The sequence below is a fragment of the Bufo gargarizans genome, chromosome 5 (genome assembly GCF_014858855.1).
Source record: "Bufo gargarizans isolate SCDJY-AF-19 chromosome 5, ASM1485885v1, whole genome shotgun sequence".
Classification (NCBI taxonomy): domain Eukaryota; kingdom Metazoa; phylum Chordata; class Amphibia; order Anura; family Bufonidae; genus Bufo; species Bufo gargarizans.
Window position 1 is genome coordinate 454,233,046 of NC_058084.1, and position 20,055 is coordinate 454,253,100.

The 20,055-nt window shown below is 44.6% G+C and overlaps 1 protein-coding gene across 3 annotated transcripts in view; it reads right to left on the reverse strand.

The window, feature by feature from the left end:
• The window catches only part of CDK14 (cyclin dependent kinase 14), a 481,017-nt gene that overhangs the window by 303,231 nt on the left and 157,731 nt on the right, over positions 1–20,055 (reverse strand). For all 3 annotated transcript variants that reach the window (XM_044293158.1, XM_044293157.1, XM_044293159.1), the window contains one exon: positions 1,425–1,519. In XM_044293158.1, the coding sequence (XP_044149093.1) occupies positions 1,425–1,519 (95 nt within the window). The remainder of the gene's footprint in view (positions 1–1,424; positions 1,520–20,055) is intronic.

Below are 20,055 nucleotides of genomic sequence, written 5' to 3' on the forward strand. Positions count from 1 at the left end.
TGAAGCACAGAGATATAGAATTCTTAATGAAAACCTGATCCAGAGTGTTCTGGACCTCAGACTGAGCCGAAGGTTCATCTTCCAACAGGACAATGACCCTAAGCACACAGCCAAGACAACACAGGAGCGGCTTAGGGACAACTCTGCGAATGTCCTTGAGTGGCACAGTCAGTGCCCTGACTAAAATCCAATTGTACATCTCTGGAGTGACCTGAAAATGGCTGTCCACTGATGGTCCCCATCCAACCTGACAGAGCCTAAGAGGATCTGCAAAGAAGAATAGCAAAAGATTCCCATATCTACAGTAGATGTGCAAACCTTGTGGCATCATACCCAAGAAGGCTGGAGGCTATAATCACTGCTAAAGGGGCTTCAACTAAGTCCAGAGTAAATGTCTGAATACTTATCTCAATACAAAATTTTAGTTTTACCTTTTTAATAAATTATCAAAGATTTCTAACATTATGTTTTCAGTTTATCATTATGGGGGAGTGAGTACAAGAACGATGGGCGAAAACCTTATCTTCTTTTTATTTTAACACAAGGCCGCAACATAACAAAACGTGAAAAAAATGTAAGGGTCAGAAGACGTATTCAAGGCAACGGGCACTGAGCTGCGTACAGTGCATTTGCAGTCTGCAATCCGCAACATACAAGCAAAGATAGAACTCCACCTATCTTTTGCAAAATATCTTCTATTTTTTGTGGTGTTGACCGTCTCTTGCAGATCACAGACCCATTCAAGTGAATGGGTCCGCATCCGCAAATGGATTGCACTTGGTCGGTACCTGTGCATTGTGGACACACGCTTGTGTACATGAGCCCTTAGTTCTGTATGGAAGCCAGGGCTATTCCATGTAACTATTGTAATTATCTCATCTTAAAGAAGGCTGAGACACACGAACGTATTTTCTTTCTGTTTCCGTTCCGTTTTTTTTTTGAGGCCCATATGCGGAACCATTCACTTCAATGGGTCCGCAAAAACAATGGAAGGTTCTCAGTGTGCATTCCGTTTCCGTATTTCCATTCCCCAAAAAAGTAGTGCATGTCCTATTATTGTCTGCAAATCACGGTCCGAGGCCCCATTCAAGTCAATGGATCCGCAAAAAATACGGAACGCACACAGAACACATCTGTATTTCATCCGTATTTTGCAGATCCATACTCTAGTAATGCTATTCCCAGCCCATATTGTGTTTGGTGAATAATAAGCTACTGTTTCAGTTTCCGATCCGCAAAAAATGGATAACATACGGAAACCATATGGATATGTTTTGTGGAATAACAGAACGGAGGAGGACTTAAAGCAGAGAAAAAAAACTCTGATACGGAACAACGGATCCGTGAAAAACGAACCACAAAACAACAACGGTCGTGTGCGTGAGGCCTAACAGTCATAGGATATGCAACTAAGACTCACTTACCACATATTCAAAGACCAGGGTGAGGGTCTCCTTGGTGTGGATGATATCATGGAGAAGAACGATGTTCGCATGCTTCAGCCCCTTCAACAGTGATGCTGCAAAGAAGAAAAAGAAGATCAATAATAAATGTGGTCCTGACTCCTGGGTCTCTGTTCTCAGAGTTTCTAGTTCTGAAGGTAATGTTAACTTTTAGGGACTGCCTAGTTTAGAATACCCCTTGACCAGGTAAAGCGCGATTACAAAGAGTGTCCCTCGCTCTGGAGGACCTGTCCTCTTGTAAGTGGTGCGTGGTCGTAAGGGGTCTTACAGAAAGGATCTTTTAGCTCCTAAGTGGTATGTGTGGCTCCTGTCTCTGGGGTGGCAGAAGATGATAGATAGATAGATAGATAGATAGATAGATAGATAGATAATAGATAGATAGATAGATAGATAGATAGATAGATAGATAGATAATAGATAGATAGTAGTAATGAAAGTGGCATCCAATAAAATAAAAATAAAAAATTCCACGGCACTCCCACAGATGTGATTCAAAGGTAGTGATTAAGGCTACTTTCACACTAGCGTTCTGCTGTCCGCTCGTGAGCTCCGTTTGAAGGAGCTCACGAGCGGACCCAAACGCCTCCGTCCAGCCCTGATGCAGTCTGAATGGATGCGGATCCGCTCAGACTGCATCAGTCTGGCGGCGTTCAGCCTCCGCTCCGTTCGCCTCCGCACGGACAGGCGGACAGCTGAACGCTGCTTGCAGCGTTCGGGTGTCCGCCTGGCCGTGCGGAGGCGAGCGGATCCGTTCAGACTTACAATGTAAGTCAATGGGAACGGATCCGCTTGAAGATGTCACCATATGGCTCAATCTTCAAGCGGATCCGTCCCCCATTGACTTTACATTGAAAGTCTGAACGGATCCGCTCAGGCTGCTTTCACGCTTAGAATTTTTTCTAAGTTATTAATGCAGACAGATCCGTACTGAACGGAGCCTCCGTCTGCATTAATATGATCGGATCCGTTCAGAACGGATCCGATCAAGCGCAAGTGTGAAAGTAGCCTTAAGAACACTCACTGCCTTTGATTCACATCTGTGGGAGTGCCGTGGAATTTTTTAAAATTTTGGATAGATAGACAGTTAGATAGATACAGATGAGGCTGAGCTAAAATTGACTCTGATAACACATGGTGCGGTGTTATCCTGGTTATCTCGTGACAAAAGACATTGAAAAAGTCAATCAATTAACATTTTCTTGCCATTGTTTACTTAAGCCGTTAACCATCAAGTTTAGCGCCGCTACATCTGTAGACAGATATGAGATAGATAGATAGATAGATAGATAGATATGAGATAGATAGATAGATAGATAGATAGATAGATAGATAGATAGATAGATAGATATGAGATAGATATGAGATAGATAGATATGAGATAGATAGATAGATATGAGATAGATATGAGATAGATAGATAGACATGAGATAGATATGAGATAGATAGACATGAGATAGATATGAGATAGATAGATATGAGATAGATATGAGATAGATAGATAGATATGAGATAGATAGATAGATAATAGATAGATAGATAGATAGATAGATATGAGATAGATAGATAGATAAATAGATAGATAGATTTTTATAAATCCCAGACCTCGTCATACACATACAGTTTTTGATTAGTGCATATAAACTTGTATATCAAAAATGACTTCCAGCTCACAAGTGGGAAATACCTAAACATTTGGAACCTTGCACAGTCCTATCCTGTGGTAATGTGCACTGACACCATATGCTGACAATTATAATAATTACATAATACGGCCATTACTTACAGTTATCGCAGTTTTAATTGCTGATATTTGTATATTTTATGGTGAATGAGGACGCCTAATTATATCATTACCCACATGCTCTATGCCTGACGAAATCAGAGTTCTAAAATTCTAAAATTCACAAAAAGTGAGGCAGTTTCACAGGTTCGAAGGCTTGTTAATGTCTATTTTGTTGAAAGCCAAATTGCTGCATACCAACCATGCAGACATCACCAACCATGCAGACATCACCAGGCTGAGATGAGGACCGAGCAGTTCTTTTTCTTATTTTTTCATCCAACAGTTATGACTTTTTTTTTCTCTTTTCCCCTTTTTTCCAGGAATATTTGCAGGTTTTATTGACCCCATTTTACATACATATATTTATTTGATTAAAGTGGTTTTCCAATGACATTTTGTCAATAAGAATGACTCGTACAAAGAATCTCTAGCATAAAATGTTGGAGATTCCTGGATTTACCTGAATTTTTGTATAACATGTTAAGCGTTTAATGTGTATTTTCTCCTTCTCTCCCTACAGAACATGGACACTGGCTATGTCTGAATCGATAAGTTGACATGTTGTGTATTTGAATGGTACTTTTTCTTTTCTTAAAGTGGATTCATTGGAGAGAAAAAGGTAGACATCCAGCTGCCATGTTTGCGCTGTCCCTCCACTCAGGCTCCGGCCTGCTTGCCGTCAATGCCCCACCTCTTCTGCCCATATAGCCAACTCATGCCCTAATCCTCACAAGCCAATGGCTGGCAACCTTGGGGTACTTTTGGCACTCTCACTTGAGCAGTAGGTTTCCTACCTTGGTCCGTTTCTGCTGTCTTCCTGTGTACTGACTTTCTGCCCGTTTCCTGGATTGTGACTTTCCGCTGCCTGACCTGTGACCGACCTCCATACTGACCCTTCGTTGCCCACCCTGACCTCAGACTGTTTTTCACTATTATTTGTACTATGCCTATCCTGACCTCGGCCTATCCTAGACTATGATTTTGTGTGACTCCTTCAGTGCTCTGCACCAGTGTCAACCATACAGAGACTACTCCAGGAGGTAGCAGCATGGTGGTTCCTCTGCAGAGAAGTTCAGATCCCTGTACAGGGGATAAAGGGTGAAAACCAGGGGACTGCCAGGATAATGCCCTTAGGAGTAGCCCAAAGTAAAATCTGCTGGTTGACACAGTGGTTCCCCACCCACTACCATTACAGTTATTTGTGTAACATTTCACCAAGAATTGGCCGTGTGTAGGTCTATATGTGTGCATTCTACATCTGCTGCGAACGCTGGGTGGGGGGGGGGAGGGCAATTTCCACTTGAGTTTAAGAATACTTGATATGTCCTTAATTTTGGCCGGGATAACAAGCGTCCTTTGAGATGTGGAAAGCAATAACGTTTCGATGATCAGCTCTGCCCCAACAACGGGATGGACAGCTAATGAAATAATTATCATGACACACAATGGCGGGCAGCTGTGATTAGGAGAAAATGAAAAGGTAATTTTAATAGCAATTTATAATGCTGCTCACCACAATTTGAATGATGGAACTTTATTAAAATCAAGTTAAGGCGACTCTGAATGCCCTCAGTAATTTTTCGTGCTAATGTATATTTAATGTTCTGTCATAAGGCCCCGTGATTTATTATATTATAATCTTGCGCCACAACATTTTATCTTATCTGTACTCTAATATTTTGCAATCTAATAGATCATTTCTGTTGACACAGGCTAGGGCCTAATGTGCAATTACACTATGTACAGATTTAGCAGTTGCTAACTTGACACCAAAAAGTTAGTGGCATACACAGAGCAAAACCTATCCTATATGCCTCTATGTCTGAGGCTGTCATCATACAGTGTATTATAAAACTGTCTGGCAGAAGCCACCACTAGGTGGAGCTCAGCGAATAGTAGCAATTTAAATTTATACAGTTACCACTCACTGCAATGGAAGCTGTAAATATCTCTTTTCTCTGAGCTCCCCCTGGTGGCAGCTGCATGTTTTGAAATAATAGAAAGGCCCCAATAGCAGTCGCATAATCAGCCTTCTTGAAAGGTATTCCACTGCTTGGAGGGGCTTTCCAGTACTTAAATATTGATAGCATATCCTCAGGATAGGTCATCAGTATCAGAAATGTGGGGGTTCGACACACGGCACCCACACCGACCAGTTGTTTCGTGCAGCCGCCAGAGTCTGCAGCTATAAAGTGGATAACACTGGAAGCACAAGGAATCCCGTCTACAGTGTAGTGGACTTTTTGGGGGTACTCCAGCTCAGCTCCCACTTAAGTGAATTGGATCTGAGGTCCAGCATGCCGATGCCAGAAAGTGCACAGTGGACAAAGCCTTGTATCCACTGTATAGTTTCTGTCATGGGTGGCTGCCTGAAACAGTGGCTCGGTGGGTGTCGAACGCCCACCAATCTGATATTAATAATCTATCATTAACATATAGCCAAGATTTGCAAGTTCGGCGTTCTGGTTCGGGTTATCTTAGAATTCCGTAATGGATTCCGTTACCACGGACCATAACGGAATTCTATGATGGCATGCACCACAGAAGCCTATAAGAGGCACTCCGTATTGCATTCCATCCCCGGGAGATGGGGAACGGGGCACAGAGGAGACCTGAGGGCTGCTGAGCCTTGTTGGAGAAGGGTGTATGCTCACAGTAGTGGCAGTGCCCTGCATATATGACAAGCTGGAGCAACCAGTTAATTACTGCAGCAGTGACAGTGATGGTGCATAGTTTGGTACGATGGGGACTTAGTCTGGAATCCAGATGCCATAGACATCTATCATGGATATTAACCTTATGGCGGCTGCAAGTGGAGAGTAAGCTGGCACCATGGCGTACTGGTGTCACGGACGGTGTACAGGAAACAAGGCAAAGCAACATGCATAAATGACTCGCTGGATCCAACAGCTAAGGAACCAAAGGGAGACCCCTGCAGAAGACCTGGCACTTTCCCTGGCTGCTCAGCCTATGCAAAGATCCGAATGGTGGAGGTTTGCATATCCACGTACCTTGACTATATAACCCCTGAGCACCCTACAATAGTGAGGGGACACGACCACCGGCCCCCTACACAAGACACGGAGGGAGTCAGGGTCACCTGGGATCCAGCAAACAGAAAATAACAGATAAATGTTCAACACTTAACTTTGTAGCAGACAGGAGAACAAGATCAGCATGCACACACACTCCAGGAAGAAGTATAAGCCGCCCAGAAAAGCATTCTGGGGAGGAATTTAAAGGGAAGCAATTAGTCCAACACATGACAGCTGAGAGAGGCTAATGAGATGAGGAACTGAATACCACAACAAAGAAACTCAAGGAGGAGGTTCTGAAAGGCCTCTGTCAGAGCTTCTCAGCTGTCTGGTTGTGACAGTACCCCTCCCTCTACGAGTGGACTCCGGACACTCAGAACCCACCTTCTCAGGATGGGACCTATGGAAAGCCCTGATGAGACGAGAGGCCTTAATGTCCGTCACTGGGACCCACATCCTCTCCTCAGGACCATACCCCTCCCAATGAACAAGGTACTGAAGAGAACCGCGGACAAGACGAGAATCCACAATCCTAGAGACCTGAAATTCAAGATTCCCATCAACCATAATCGGAGGAGGAGGCAAAGGCGAGGGTACAATGGGTTGAACATAAGGTTTCAATAAGGACTTATGAAAAACATTATGGATCTTCCAAGTCTGAGGAAGATCAAGACGGTATGCAACAGGATTGATGACAGACAGGATTTTGTAAGGCCCAATAAACCTAGGACCCAACTTCCAGGAGGGAACCTTCAATTTGATATTCTTGGTAGACAACCACACCAGATCACCAACATTCAGGTCCGGACCAAGCACACGTCTCTTATCTGCCACACGCTTATATCTCTCACTCATGCTCTTTAGATTATCCTGAATCTTTTGCCAAATAGATGACAAAGACGAGGAGAATCTGTCCTCATCAGGTAAACCAGAAGACCCCTCTCCCGAGAAAGTCCCAAACTGCGGATGAAACCCATATGCACCAAAAAATGGTGACTTATCAGAGGACTCCTGACGACGGTTATTTAAAGCAAACTCAGCAAGGGACAAAAAAGAACACCAATCCTCTTGATTCTCCGCCACAAAACAGCGCAGATATGTCTCCAGATTCTGATTGACGCGCTCTGTCTGGCCATTCGACTGCGGGTGGAAAGCAGAAGAGAATGACAACCGAACCCCCAAGCGAGAACAGAAAGCCTTCCAGAATCTGGAAACAAACTGCGTGCCCCTATCAGAGACTATGTCTGAAGGAATACCGTGCAATTTGACAATGTGATCAATAAATGCCTGCGCCAGCGTCTTAGCATTGGGCAAACCAGGAAAAGGGATGAAATGCACCATTTTGCTAAAACGGTCCACCACCACCAGAATCACAGTCTTCCCCGAGGAACGAGGCAGGTCCGTTATGAAGTCCATGGACAGATGTGTCCAAGGACGGGAAGGAATGGGTAAGGGAAGGAGAGGACCTGATGGCCGTGAATGAGGGACTTTGGCACGAGCGCAAGTCTCGCAGGCTGCCACAAAACCCTCAACCGACTTACGAAGCGCAGGCCACCAGAATCTCCGAGCGATGAGATCCAGTGTGGCTCTTACCCCCGGGTGCCCAGCAAGGACCGTATCGTGGTGTTCTTTAAAAATCTTGTGTCTTAAAGCGAGAGGCACAAACAACCTCCCAGGAGGACAAAGATCAGGAGCCTCTGACTGGGCTGCCTGCACCTCTGCCTCCAATTCAGGAAAAAGAGCAGAGACCACCACACCTTCAGCCAAAATGGGACCCGGGTCTTCAAAATTCCCGCCTCCCGGAAAACAACGTGACAGGGCATCTGCCTTCACATTCTTAACTCCAGGGCGGAACGTGACAACAAAATTAAACCTAGAAAAGAACAAAGACCATCTGGCCTGTCTCGGGTTCAGACGCTTGGCTGACTCCAAGTAGGCCAGATTTTTATGGTCAGTAAATACGGTAATAGGGTGTCTGGCTCCCTCTAGCCAATGGCGCCATTCCTCAAAAGCCAACTTGATGGCCAACAATTCCCTATCTCCCACATCGTAATTTCTCTCTGCGGAGGAGAGTTTTCTTGAGAAAAAGGCACACGGTCGCCAATTGGCAGGAGAGGAACCCTGAGACAAGACCGCCCCCACACCCACCTCAGAAGCATCAACCTCAACTATGAAGGGTAAAGAAACATCAGGTTGCACCAAGATGGGAGCGGAAGCAAAACTCTCCTTGATATCAGAAAAAGCCTTACGCGCCTCTACTGACCAAGAAGAAAAATCTACCCCCTTTCTGGTCATATCAGTGAGTGGTTTAACAATAGAAGAATAATTCAAAATGAACTTCCTGTAATAATTGGCAAAGCCCAAAAAACGCATCAGCGCCTTCTGAATCTCAGGAAGCTCCCACTCAAGCACAGCGCGGACCTTCTCGGGGTCCATGCGAAAACCAGAAGCGGAGAGAAGAAACCCCAGAAATTGAATTTCTGGAACCGCAAACACACATTTTTCCAGTTTCGCATATAATTTATTCTCCCGCAGGATGAGCAAGACCTGACGTAAATGTTCCTTATGAGTTTTGAAATCGGGAGAAAAAATCAAAATGTCATCCAAATACACCAATACAAATTTTCCCATCAAATGATAATAAATGCTGTTCACGAAATGCTGAAAAACGGCTGGGGCATTCATCAAACCAAAAGGCATAACCAAATTTTCAAAATGGCCCTCAGGGGTATTGAAGGCCGTCTTCCATTCGTCCCCTTCTCTGACCCTGACCAGGTTGTATGCCCCTCTTAGATCTAATTTGGAAAAGACTTTAGCCCCAACAACCTGGTTAAACAGGTCCGGGATCAGAGGAAGCGGATAAGGGTCACGAATTGTGATACTGTTCAGCTCCCTGAAATCCAGACAAGGTCTTAAAGAACCATCTTTTTTCTTAACAAAGAAAAAACCAGCGGCAACAGGTGACTTCGAGGGTCGTATGTGTCCTTTTCTCAGACTCTCAGAGATATAAGCACGCATAGCGATCCTCTCAGGTTGGGAAAGATTGTATAAACGAGATTTAGGCAGCTTGGCGTCTGGGATGAGATTAATAGGGCAATCGTACTCCCTGTGCGGGGGCAAATCCTGAACTCCACTCTCAGAGAAGACATCCGAAAATTCAGAGAGAAAAGATGGTACAGTCTTAGTAGCAACCTCAGAAACAGATGTCATGAGGCAATTCTCTCTGCAAAAGTCACTCCAACCATTTATTTGCCTCGCTTGCCAATCAATGGTGGGGTTATGTTTAGTGAGCCAGGGTAGCCCCAACACTAGAGGGGTAGGCAAACCGCTAAGGACAAAACATGACACATCCTCAACATGAGCATCACTCACAATTAAACGGATATTGTGAACTATGCCCTTTAATGATTTCTGAGAAAGTGGAGCGGAATCAATCGCAAAAACCGGAATATCCTTTCCCAAAGTGCACACCTGGAAACCATGAGCTATTGCGAATTGACTATCAATGAGATTGACCGCTGCTCCACTATCCACAAAAATCTCACAAAAAATGCTCTTGATCTCTAGCGCCACCCTAGCAGGCAGGACAAAACGGGAACTACAAGCAAACGGAAAACCTTCAATTTCCGCCTCAACCCTGCCAATAGCAACAGACGGAACATTTTTAAAAGATTTTTTCCTCTTTGTTTCTTTATTATTCCCAGAGAACTGCCTGAATCTCCTAGAGGGACAAATATTTGCCAAATGATTAATACCTCCACAACAAAAACAAACCCTCCCATGCGAGCTGAATCTTCTATTGTCAGAAGCAATCAACCACAGCTGCATATGCTCCTGCTCAGAAGGAGCTGACAGCGACTGAGACCCCTGCGCACAGAATGGGACTGCTGCACAGTCCTGGGACCGAGTATGACAGGAAGGAGAGATCTCTCCTCTCTCTTTAAGACGCCTGTCAATACGAACGGCCTGAGACATAGCAGAGTCCAAAGAAATAGGCCTTTCATGAAAGGCAAATGCATCTTTCAATCCCTCTGAAAGACCATGGCAAAATTGACTTCGGAGTGCAGCATCATTCCAACCAGTATCAGCTGCCCATCTCCGAAATTCTGAGCAGTATATCTCTGCGGATTGTTTACCCTGGCATAAGAGACGTAGTCTAGACTCCGCCAGAGCAATACGATCCGGATCATCATATATCTGACCCAGGGCTAAAAAGAAATCATCCACTGAACGGAGGGGCCGTGCCCCCTCCGGCAGCGAAAAGGCCCAGGACTGAGCGTTACCCCTGAGCAGCGATATAATGATCCCTACCCTCCGTTCCTCATCACCAGAGGAATGGGGAAGAAGGCGAAAATGGAGTTTGCAAGCCTCTCTAAAACGCACAAAATTCTCACTACCCCCGGAAAACTTATCCGGGAGCGAGATCTTGGGCTCAGAACAAACTCCATGAACGCCAGCTGAACCGGTCACTTGAAGCTGAGAAAAAGTCCTGCGGAGATCAGCTACCTCCAATGAAAGACCCTGAAGGCGTTCAGCCAAAAGTGAAACCGGATCCATGCTTGAGACGGTTATGGCGGCTTATAATGTCACGGACGGTGTACAGGAAACAAGGCAAAGCAACATGCATAAATGACTCGCTGGATCCAACAGCTAAGGAACCAAAGGGAGACCCCTGCAGAAGACCTGGCACTTTCCCTGGCTGCTCAGCCTATGCAAAGATCCGAATGGTGGAGGTTTGCATATCCACGTACCTTGACTATATAACCCCTGAGCACCCTACAATAGTGAGGGGACACGACCACCAGCCCCCTACACAAGACACGGAGGGAGTCAGGGTCACCTGGGATCCAGCAAACAGAAAATAACAGATAAATGTTCAACACTTAACTTTGTAGCAGACAGGAGAACAAGATCAGCATGCACACACACTCCAGGAAGAAGTATAAGCCGCCCAGAAAAGCATTCTGGGGAGGAATTTAAAGGGAAGCAATTAGTCCAACACATGACAGCTGAGAGAGGCTAATGAGATGAGGAACTGAATACCACAACAAAGAAACTCAAGGAGGAGGTTCTGAAAGGCCTCTGTCAGAGCTTCTCAGCTGTCTGGTTGTGACAACTGGAGCACATGCCCTGCCTTGTGTACTTCCCCCTCTTGAAGGCTGTGAGGTAGACCCTGGATTTACAATTAAGAAGGCCTAAAGGAAGGCCTTAACCAAGAGCCACAAATACCCCTGCATCAGGAAAGAGACGGACAGACTCTTCCCACTGATTAGTATATAGAGAATGTTAATAGTTACTGCTTTAACCACCAAGCATGTGTGCCTCTAGTGAGTGAAACCATTAGGTTTATCTATCTGAATTGCAACCACTAAGCATGTGCCCTCTTCTGAGAGTTCATAACCATCAAGATTTGTGCCTCTGAGGAAGTTGTATTTGAACTTTTATCTACTGCATAGATTGTTTTCTGCTGTGTTATCCTTTTGCAGGACGATGTCTCGGGCCTGCCACCCCTTGTCCGGTCAGAGTACAGACTGACTTTAGAGAAGAGCAGAGGAGCACCAGTTTGCCATGCCATTTTATTACATACCCTGCCTTATTAATCAGATTTTTTTTAAGTATACATTTATAAGGACCCTTATTTATTTTAATTCTGGCTGCCACACTGCTAAATCTATACAGCTAATTTCTGTACCCGCTATAGTAAATTCACCTCTCCCGACCTTTTGTTCTGTACAGCTCAGGTATTTTACAAATGGTGCGCACTTTGTTTAACCCGATTGTAATTGGTAGTGGACTTTTCAGAGCCAAGCGGGGATAATAGCATATATATATGGCTGCCTACGGTACAGAGCCTTAAATTAGAATCACTGACTCATGTATTAAGCCGCTATATTACCTTACTGACATTTCGGCTGCTCAGACCACCATGAAGCCTCATTCGCTTCTTAACGTGGGTGATTAACCTCCATGGAGTTAATGCTACTGTAGATACTGAGATAATGGGAGTCACAGAGAACGAAACATGAAAGTCAGCTAGGAGGAGTTCATTAAAGGGTAGCAAACGCAAAAAGTCTTCTACTCTACCACTACTTCTACTATAAAGCTATGAGCTGTGTCGTGGTAGGTAGGACCACCGATGTCCACTCAACACAACCATCACTCTTGCATTTCAATGGTCCTTACAGTAAGGGATGTTAACACAGCAGCTCGGCACCTTTAAGAGGCGGTACACACTTATGTAAAGGAGGCTTAAAGGATTATTGTTACAGTGCATCTACAATAAAAAATTAAGGGTGGACACCCATCAGAAAGGGGTATTTTTTTTTTATTCAATATATTCAATATTCCTAGAATACAATTTTTTATATAATTTTTTACATGAAAATAAAATACAAAATGTCCTTCTGTAGCAGTCAGCATTAGGCCTCTTTCACACGACCGTACGGCTTTTTCAGTGTTTTGTGGGCCGATTTTTCCGGATCCGTTGTTCCGTTTTTTGTTTCCGTTGTCTTTCCGTTTCGGTTCCGTTTTCCAGTTCCGTTTTTCCGTATGGCATATACAGTATACAGTAATTACATCATAAAAATTGGGCTTGGCATAACATTTTCAATAGATGGTTCCGCAAAAAACGGAAAGGATACGGAAGACATACGGATGTATTTCCGTATGTGTTTTGTTTTTTTTGCGGACCCATTGACTTGAATGGGAATGGAGCCACCGAACGTGATTTGCGGGCAATAATAGGACATGTTCTATCTTTCAATGGAACAAAAAAACGGAAATACGAAAACGGAATGCATACAGAGTACATTCCGTTTTTCTTTTGCGGAACTATTAAAATGAATGGTTCTGTATACTGAACGCAAAAAACGGCCCGTAAGCGGAAAAAAAAAACACAGTTGTGTGAAAGAGGCCTTAGTGATGAGCGTCATAGGCAATATTCGTTTTCGCGATATTTTGCGAATTTTCCACATAATATTCGCAATAAATTCACGAATTCTAGAATTTGTGATCTCCAGTCATTATTTTCGCGATTGCGCAATTCGGCACTAATGATGCGCAATACGTGCAACTTCACATTTTATCAGGTCTGAGTAGATATTACTGATTGGTGCACTAAGGGTAGTTTCACACTTGCGGCAGGACGGATCCGACATGCTGCTGACTATAATGGGGACGGGGGCGGAGCTCCGGCGCAGCACAGCGGTGCACGGAGAAAGGCCGCCGGACTAAAATTACTGCATGTCAGGCTTTTTAGTCCGGCGGCTTTCTCCGTGCACCGCCGTGCTGCGCCGGAGCTCCGCCCCCGTCCCCATTATAGTCAATGGGGACGGAGCGGCGGTCTGCGGGGACGGCGAAATAGCCGCAGGATGGATCCGACAGGATGAACAGCCTGTCGGATCCGTCCTGCCGCAAGTGTGAAACTACCCTTAGTATTGTTGTGACATTTACAGCACTATGTCTGTAGCATGTGTGTATGGATAGCAGAGAAACAGTAATCCCTATCACACTACCTAACACCCTGCAGCTACACTATATCAGGATATAACCTACACTGACTATCTGTATTATATATAGGAGCTAACTAACTAACTATCTAATGTAATTGGATAAGGAATAGGATCCAGATGAAAGCACAGAGCACAGCAATGTCACTGCTCTCTCTCTCAGAAACTGCAAAAAAAATTGCACAAAATGACTGCTTATATAGTAAGGGGTCGGCAACTTTCCTATTGGTTGCTAGGGATGTTGCTAAGCTCTGACAGATACATTGCAGCCTTCTCATTGGCCCACAAGCAAGAAGGGAGGTTATAAAAAATCTAGAATATTCGCGTGTCTCTCAGTAAACCAATCTGATTGGCTGGCAGGAATCTGCTCGCTATAGCAAGTGTGTATGGGAAGTGAGGGAAAGCAGTTTTGGCCTCAGAGAACTGGCAGAGGAGACATCTTGAGAAGGTCCTCATATTGTAAAATGTTTAAACAGCTGTAATGAAAAGCAAAACTCAAGGAAAACTGTGGTATGTGAAGAAACTAAAGATTGCCTTATGCATAATGCTGCTGTAGCAGTAACATATGCTAAAATTGATTTTTTATGAAAACATGACTGTTACCCTTTAAGTTATTCACTGAAATGTGTGGAGCGCCACCTGCAGTTTGCCCTTTTTCTAAATTCTTTTGCACAGCTCACTGAATTGGACGCACATGCTCAGTTCCATCCTTCAACTGCTTGCATTTGTCTAAATCTAGGAGGGCAATTGCAGTAATTAATGTGGAGATGTCTGGTTCCATGTGAGCTACAGGGCTGGTTCCATGTGAGCTACAGGGCTGGTTCCATGTGAGCTACAGGGCTGGTTCTAAGTTTGTTACAAAGAGATTGTCATGTGCTGTATGATGTCTGATTTTCATGTTTTACATTACTCATAGGATAACCCCTTTAAAGGACTTAGTAAATAATGTTAATTAAAGATTTCCTATTATTTTGAGCATACGAGACCATAAGTTTCCATAGTACCACAACATGCAAACCCTGTGTGGTCCGATCTTGCAGTCATATAGCTTTCATCGGCCCTTTCATTCTTGCTAACATTTATTAGTTAAACGGAGTCTGTCAGCAGTTTTGACTGAGCACAGCACTAGGTAGGAGCTGGAGACAGCCGGACAAATATACCTTTTGTGGAACTGATATCATCAGGGGTAGTGTGAATATGAAGTTTCATTCTGCCATATTCTGCTTCCTGTGACGTGCTCTCTGCATTGACCTACTTCAGCTCCTCCCCTCTGCTCTGAGTGACAGCTGTAGTGGTCTCCTGATTGGATGCTACAGCTGTCAGTCGCACCAGAGAGGAGGGGCTGTCAGACCACCGTCGGCTGAGGGCAAGTATGGATTTTTAAAATGATTTTTAACTCCTTATAAGACATATAAAAAATGTATACCAATGGAAACCTCTTTGGAGGACGTCAACAGAAAACCTACAATAAGACTCTGCTTATCCAGCCTGTACAGACACTTCCCTGATTGAAATAGTTTATTTTTTTCCTTTTTTTTTTTTTGTGTTTTACTTAGTTACTTTCTTGTAGTTTTAGTTTGGACATTTATCTCGATTAGATTTAGTGACCAAACTGCTGGGCTTCCTAGAAATGACAGCTTCTTCCTGCACAGAATCAGCCAGGGCCATTGTTCCTGTCCTCTTCCTCCATGTGCCTGAAATGTATCACAGGGCAATAATACCCCTCGCCCCCTGGCACATTGTCTGCCGCCGTCACTGACCTCATCGGGGGCTGGACCTGGATCCCATTTTCTTTTCCCACTATTTCTAATCGGGACCAGTACTTACAAGAAAAGCTCCTTATTCTATTGGCTTCTGTGTAGGTACATGTTTATGGAGGGTCGCAGAATGGAGAGATGTGGCCCCAAAATGGTTGAGAACAGGGAACACTGGATTGCATGCAACTGTCCAGCTCAAGCAAATACGAGAATTTCCTATTAGGGTCTCTAACAATTTTGTTCTGCTGTTTCTCAGTTGTATTTCTTAAAGTGGACTTCTAACCTCTCCCGACGTGTCTGTTTTAGTAACCACTTGCATTTCCCAGGTAATACCAGCATCTATTCTTGCACCTATGTTGCAGCATTCCTTTATTATTCCTGCTAGAAGTTAGGAATGAATATTAGTCAGTTTGCTATTAAGGTCCAGCTGGGTGTTACTGGCGGTCCTGGAATTGGACACCCTGTGATAAGCTTATCTGAGGAGGACCCTTCTGACAAAAGGGACTGATCAAGGTTTATTACCCCTTTAAAGGGGTTGTTCAGGATAAAAAAAAAAAAACATGGCTGCTTTCTTCCAAAAACAGCCCCACCCCTGTCTATGGGTTGTATATGGTATTGCAGTTTGGTTCCCATGGAGTCAATGACACAGAGCTGCAATACCACACAAAACCTATGTACAGGGGTGGTGCTGTTTTGGGAAGAAAGCAGCCCTGTTTTTTCAAATCCTGGACAACCCCTTTAAATCTATATAAGGTATGCTATACCTTGTACTACTAGATATTGCTCCTTATTAGTACCTAAAATGATAAAAAGCCAGGGAAACCATTGTGATCTAATACCACAAAACGGTCCCAAAAATTCCAGGACAGGTATATTGAATTAAAATTAAGTCTGAAAATAGACACCAAGATATAAATATATGCAGCGATTTTTATCATGGTGTTTGCACAGCAGGCACTTTCACACCCTTCTATTGCACTTTTGCTGGGAAACCAAACCTATAGCACGCGCTTTCTAGCGTTTACAGTACATCTACGTGTAATGCTCTCTGTAAAAAGCAGGGGGCGCATGAACAGAAGCGCGCAACGATATGAGAGTAATGGTCACAGGTATTGCTCTCATGTCATGGAAAATCCGAAATAGTTTAAAAAGTAATTAATGCCTCAAGTAATCAGATTTAACCATTTCTTAAAACAAAGGTAAACACCTGAGCAACATTTTGTCTTCTGATTCTATTTTAAAAAAAAAATAATCTGTTTTATAATATAAATCTTGAAACGCTTTGCAAAGTCCTGAACTACATTATGCAAATCTGGCCATCTGCAGCCACCACTAGAGGGAGCCAAGTTCGGAACTTAATGCTTATCCTTAGGATTGGGTCTAAACATCTGATCAGTGGGAGTCTGACCAATGGGATCCCCACCTATCACAAAAATGATTGTCCCGTGTGCTGTATAATGGAGCAACAGCTCAGGCTCCTTTCAGATTTGTGGTACATCCTTACGGCAGACTGTTCCGGTATAGAATGATGGGAATCGGTCGGATAGAAACAGCGTTCTTTTCTGGGCGAATCCTGACATATTTGCCGGGTAGTAGCCAGATCTCCACCGGATGCAGTTATAGTTACTGTGCATTCCCGTAACATCCAGCAATGCCAGATCCGGAGAACTTCAGCAGGCTATTCTCTGCCGCAACAACCTGCCGGACGCAACACAACCTGCCAATTCATTCATAAGGGATGTATGAATATTGGGGTTTGAGCAGTTGGACCTCCACTTATAAAATGCTTATCTCATGTCCTTTGAATAAAATGCCTCCCGAAATGCCCGGGCCCCTCTTACAGATTGTACTTACCCTGCTCTCCGGCACCCATGTCACTTCTGACACGCGCATGGCCGCCGCTGCATCTCCCTGTTTCGCGGATGAGAACAATAAGAAAACAGTATACGGTAAACTCCTAAGCTCCCCCTAGTGGTGGCTGCAGACCATCCAAATTAAATATATCCTAGGTAATTTGGAGCTTTAAATCACAAAGACAGATCTCTGACTGTTCTACAGATATACTGTATTAAATAATTAATCGACATAAAAGGTAAAAGGCAAAAATCATATGTCATTATAGAATCTGTTTTTACTTTTGTCCAGAAACAGCACCACCCAAGGGTATAGGCTGAGTCTGGTATTGCAGCTCAGCCTCGAAGCAGGCCCTTACGTTCATGAATTCAATCATAGAACCGCTGAAGGCCCATTGACGTAAGCAACCAGAAACCCAGATCCGAGCAGGGGTTCCCGAATTCCATGGAAGTCACATTTGGCCGCAAGCATGGCTTTCCTGCCCAAAACAGTTCCACAGATTTAAGCTGTGCAGCCTGTCTGTCTTCTCCTTCAAAGTTAGTATGGGCCATAATCCTGGGACAAGAGGCTGGCAACCAGGCCCCTCCAAAACCCAGTGCCGAGGTTGGTTTCGCCACAGTATTGTAGACTCCATTTTGGAATATTACGATGTCCCTGCATTTTTATTTCTGAATGTGCATTGAGAATGGATTCTAAAAAGCAGGAAGAGGATCTCAGCCGGTTGCTGTCATGTCTCCCCTGTACAACCTCTTTGACTTCAGGGGTCTGATGCACGAACTTCTGTTTATATTATCACTAGAGTTGAGCGAACACCTGGATGTTCGGGTTCGAGAAGTTCGGCCGAACTTCCCGGAAATGTTTGGGTTCGGGATCCGAACCCGACCCGAACTTCGTCCCGAACCCCATTGAAGTCAATGGGGACCCGAACTTTTCGGCACTAAAAAGGCTGTAAAACAGCCCAGGAAAGAGCTAGAGCTAGGTTAATCCCCTGCAAACAAATGTGGATAGGGAAATGAATAAAAATAAAAATAAAATAAATAAAAATTAACCAATATCAATTGGAGAGAGGTCCCATAGCAGAGAATCTGGCTTCACGTCACCCACCACTGGAACAGTCCATTGTCATATATTTAGGCCCAGGCACCCAGGCAGAGGAGAGAGGTCCTGTAACAGAGAATCTGGCTTCATGTCAGCAGAGAATCAGTCTGCATGTCATAGCAGAGAATCAGGCTTCACGTCAGCCACCACTGTAACAGTCCATTGTCATATATTTAGGCCCAGGCACCCAGGCAGAGGAGAGAGGTCCTGTAACAGAGAATCTGGCTTCATGTCAGCAGAGAATCAGTCTGCATGTCATAGCAGAGAATGAGGCTTCACGTCACCCACCACTGCAACAGTCCATTGTCATATATTTAGGCCCAGGCACCCAGGCAGAGGAGAGAGGTCCTGTAACAGAGAATCTGGCTTCATGTCAGCAGAGAATCAGTCTGCATGTCATAGCAGAGAATCAGGCTTCACGTCAGCCACCACTGTAACAGTCCATTGTCATATATTTAGGCCCAGGCAGAGGAGAGAGGTCCCGTAACAGAGAATCTGGCTTCATGTCAGCAGAGAATCAGTCTGCATGTCATAGCAGAGAATGAGGCTTCACGTCACCCAACATTGGAACAGTCCATTGGCATATATTTAGGCCCAGCACCCAGGCAGAGGAGAGAGGTCCCGTAACAGAGAATCTGGCTTCATGTCAGCAGAGAATCAGTCTGCATGTCATAGCAGAGAATGAGGCTTCACGTCAGCCACCACTGCAACAGTCCATTGGCATATATTTAGGCCCAGCACACACACAGGCAGAGGAGAGAGGTCCCGTAACAGAGGATCTGGCTTCATGTCAGCAGAGAATTAGTCTGCATGTCATAGCAGAGAATCAGGCTTCACGTCACCCACCACTGCAACAGTCCATTGGCATATATTTAGGCCCAGCACCCAGGCAGAGGAGGGAGGTCCCGTAACAGAGAATCTGTCTTCATGTCAGCAGAGAATCAGTCTGCATGTCATAGCAGAGAATCAGGCTTCATGTCAGCCACCACTGCAACAGTCCATTGGCATATATTTAGGCCTAGCACACAGGCAGAGGAGAGGTTCATTCAACTTTGGGTAGCCTCGCAATATAATGGTAAAATGAAAATAAAAATAGGATTGAATGAGGAAGTGCCCTGGAGTCCAATAATATATGGTTATGGGGAGGTAGTTAATGTCTAATCTGGACAAGGGACGGACAGGTCCTGTGGGATCCATGCCTGGTTCATTTTTATGAACGTCAGCTTGTCCACATTGGCTGTAGACAGGCGGCTGCGTTTGGCTGTAATGACGCCCCCTGCCGTGCTGAATACACGTTCAGACAAAACGCTGGCCGCCGGGCAGGCCAGCACCTCCAAGGCATAAAAGGCTAGCTCTGGCCACGTGGACAATTTAGAGACCCAGAAGTTGAATAGGGTCGAACCATCAGTCAGTACGTGGAGGCGTGTGCACACGTACTGTTCCACCATGTTAGTGAAATGTTGCCTCCTGCTAACACGTTGCGTATCAGGTGGTGGTGCAGTTAGCTGTGGCGTGTTGACAAAACTTTTCCACATCTCTGCCATGCTAACCCTGCCC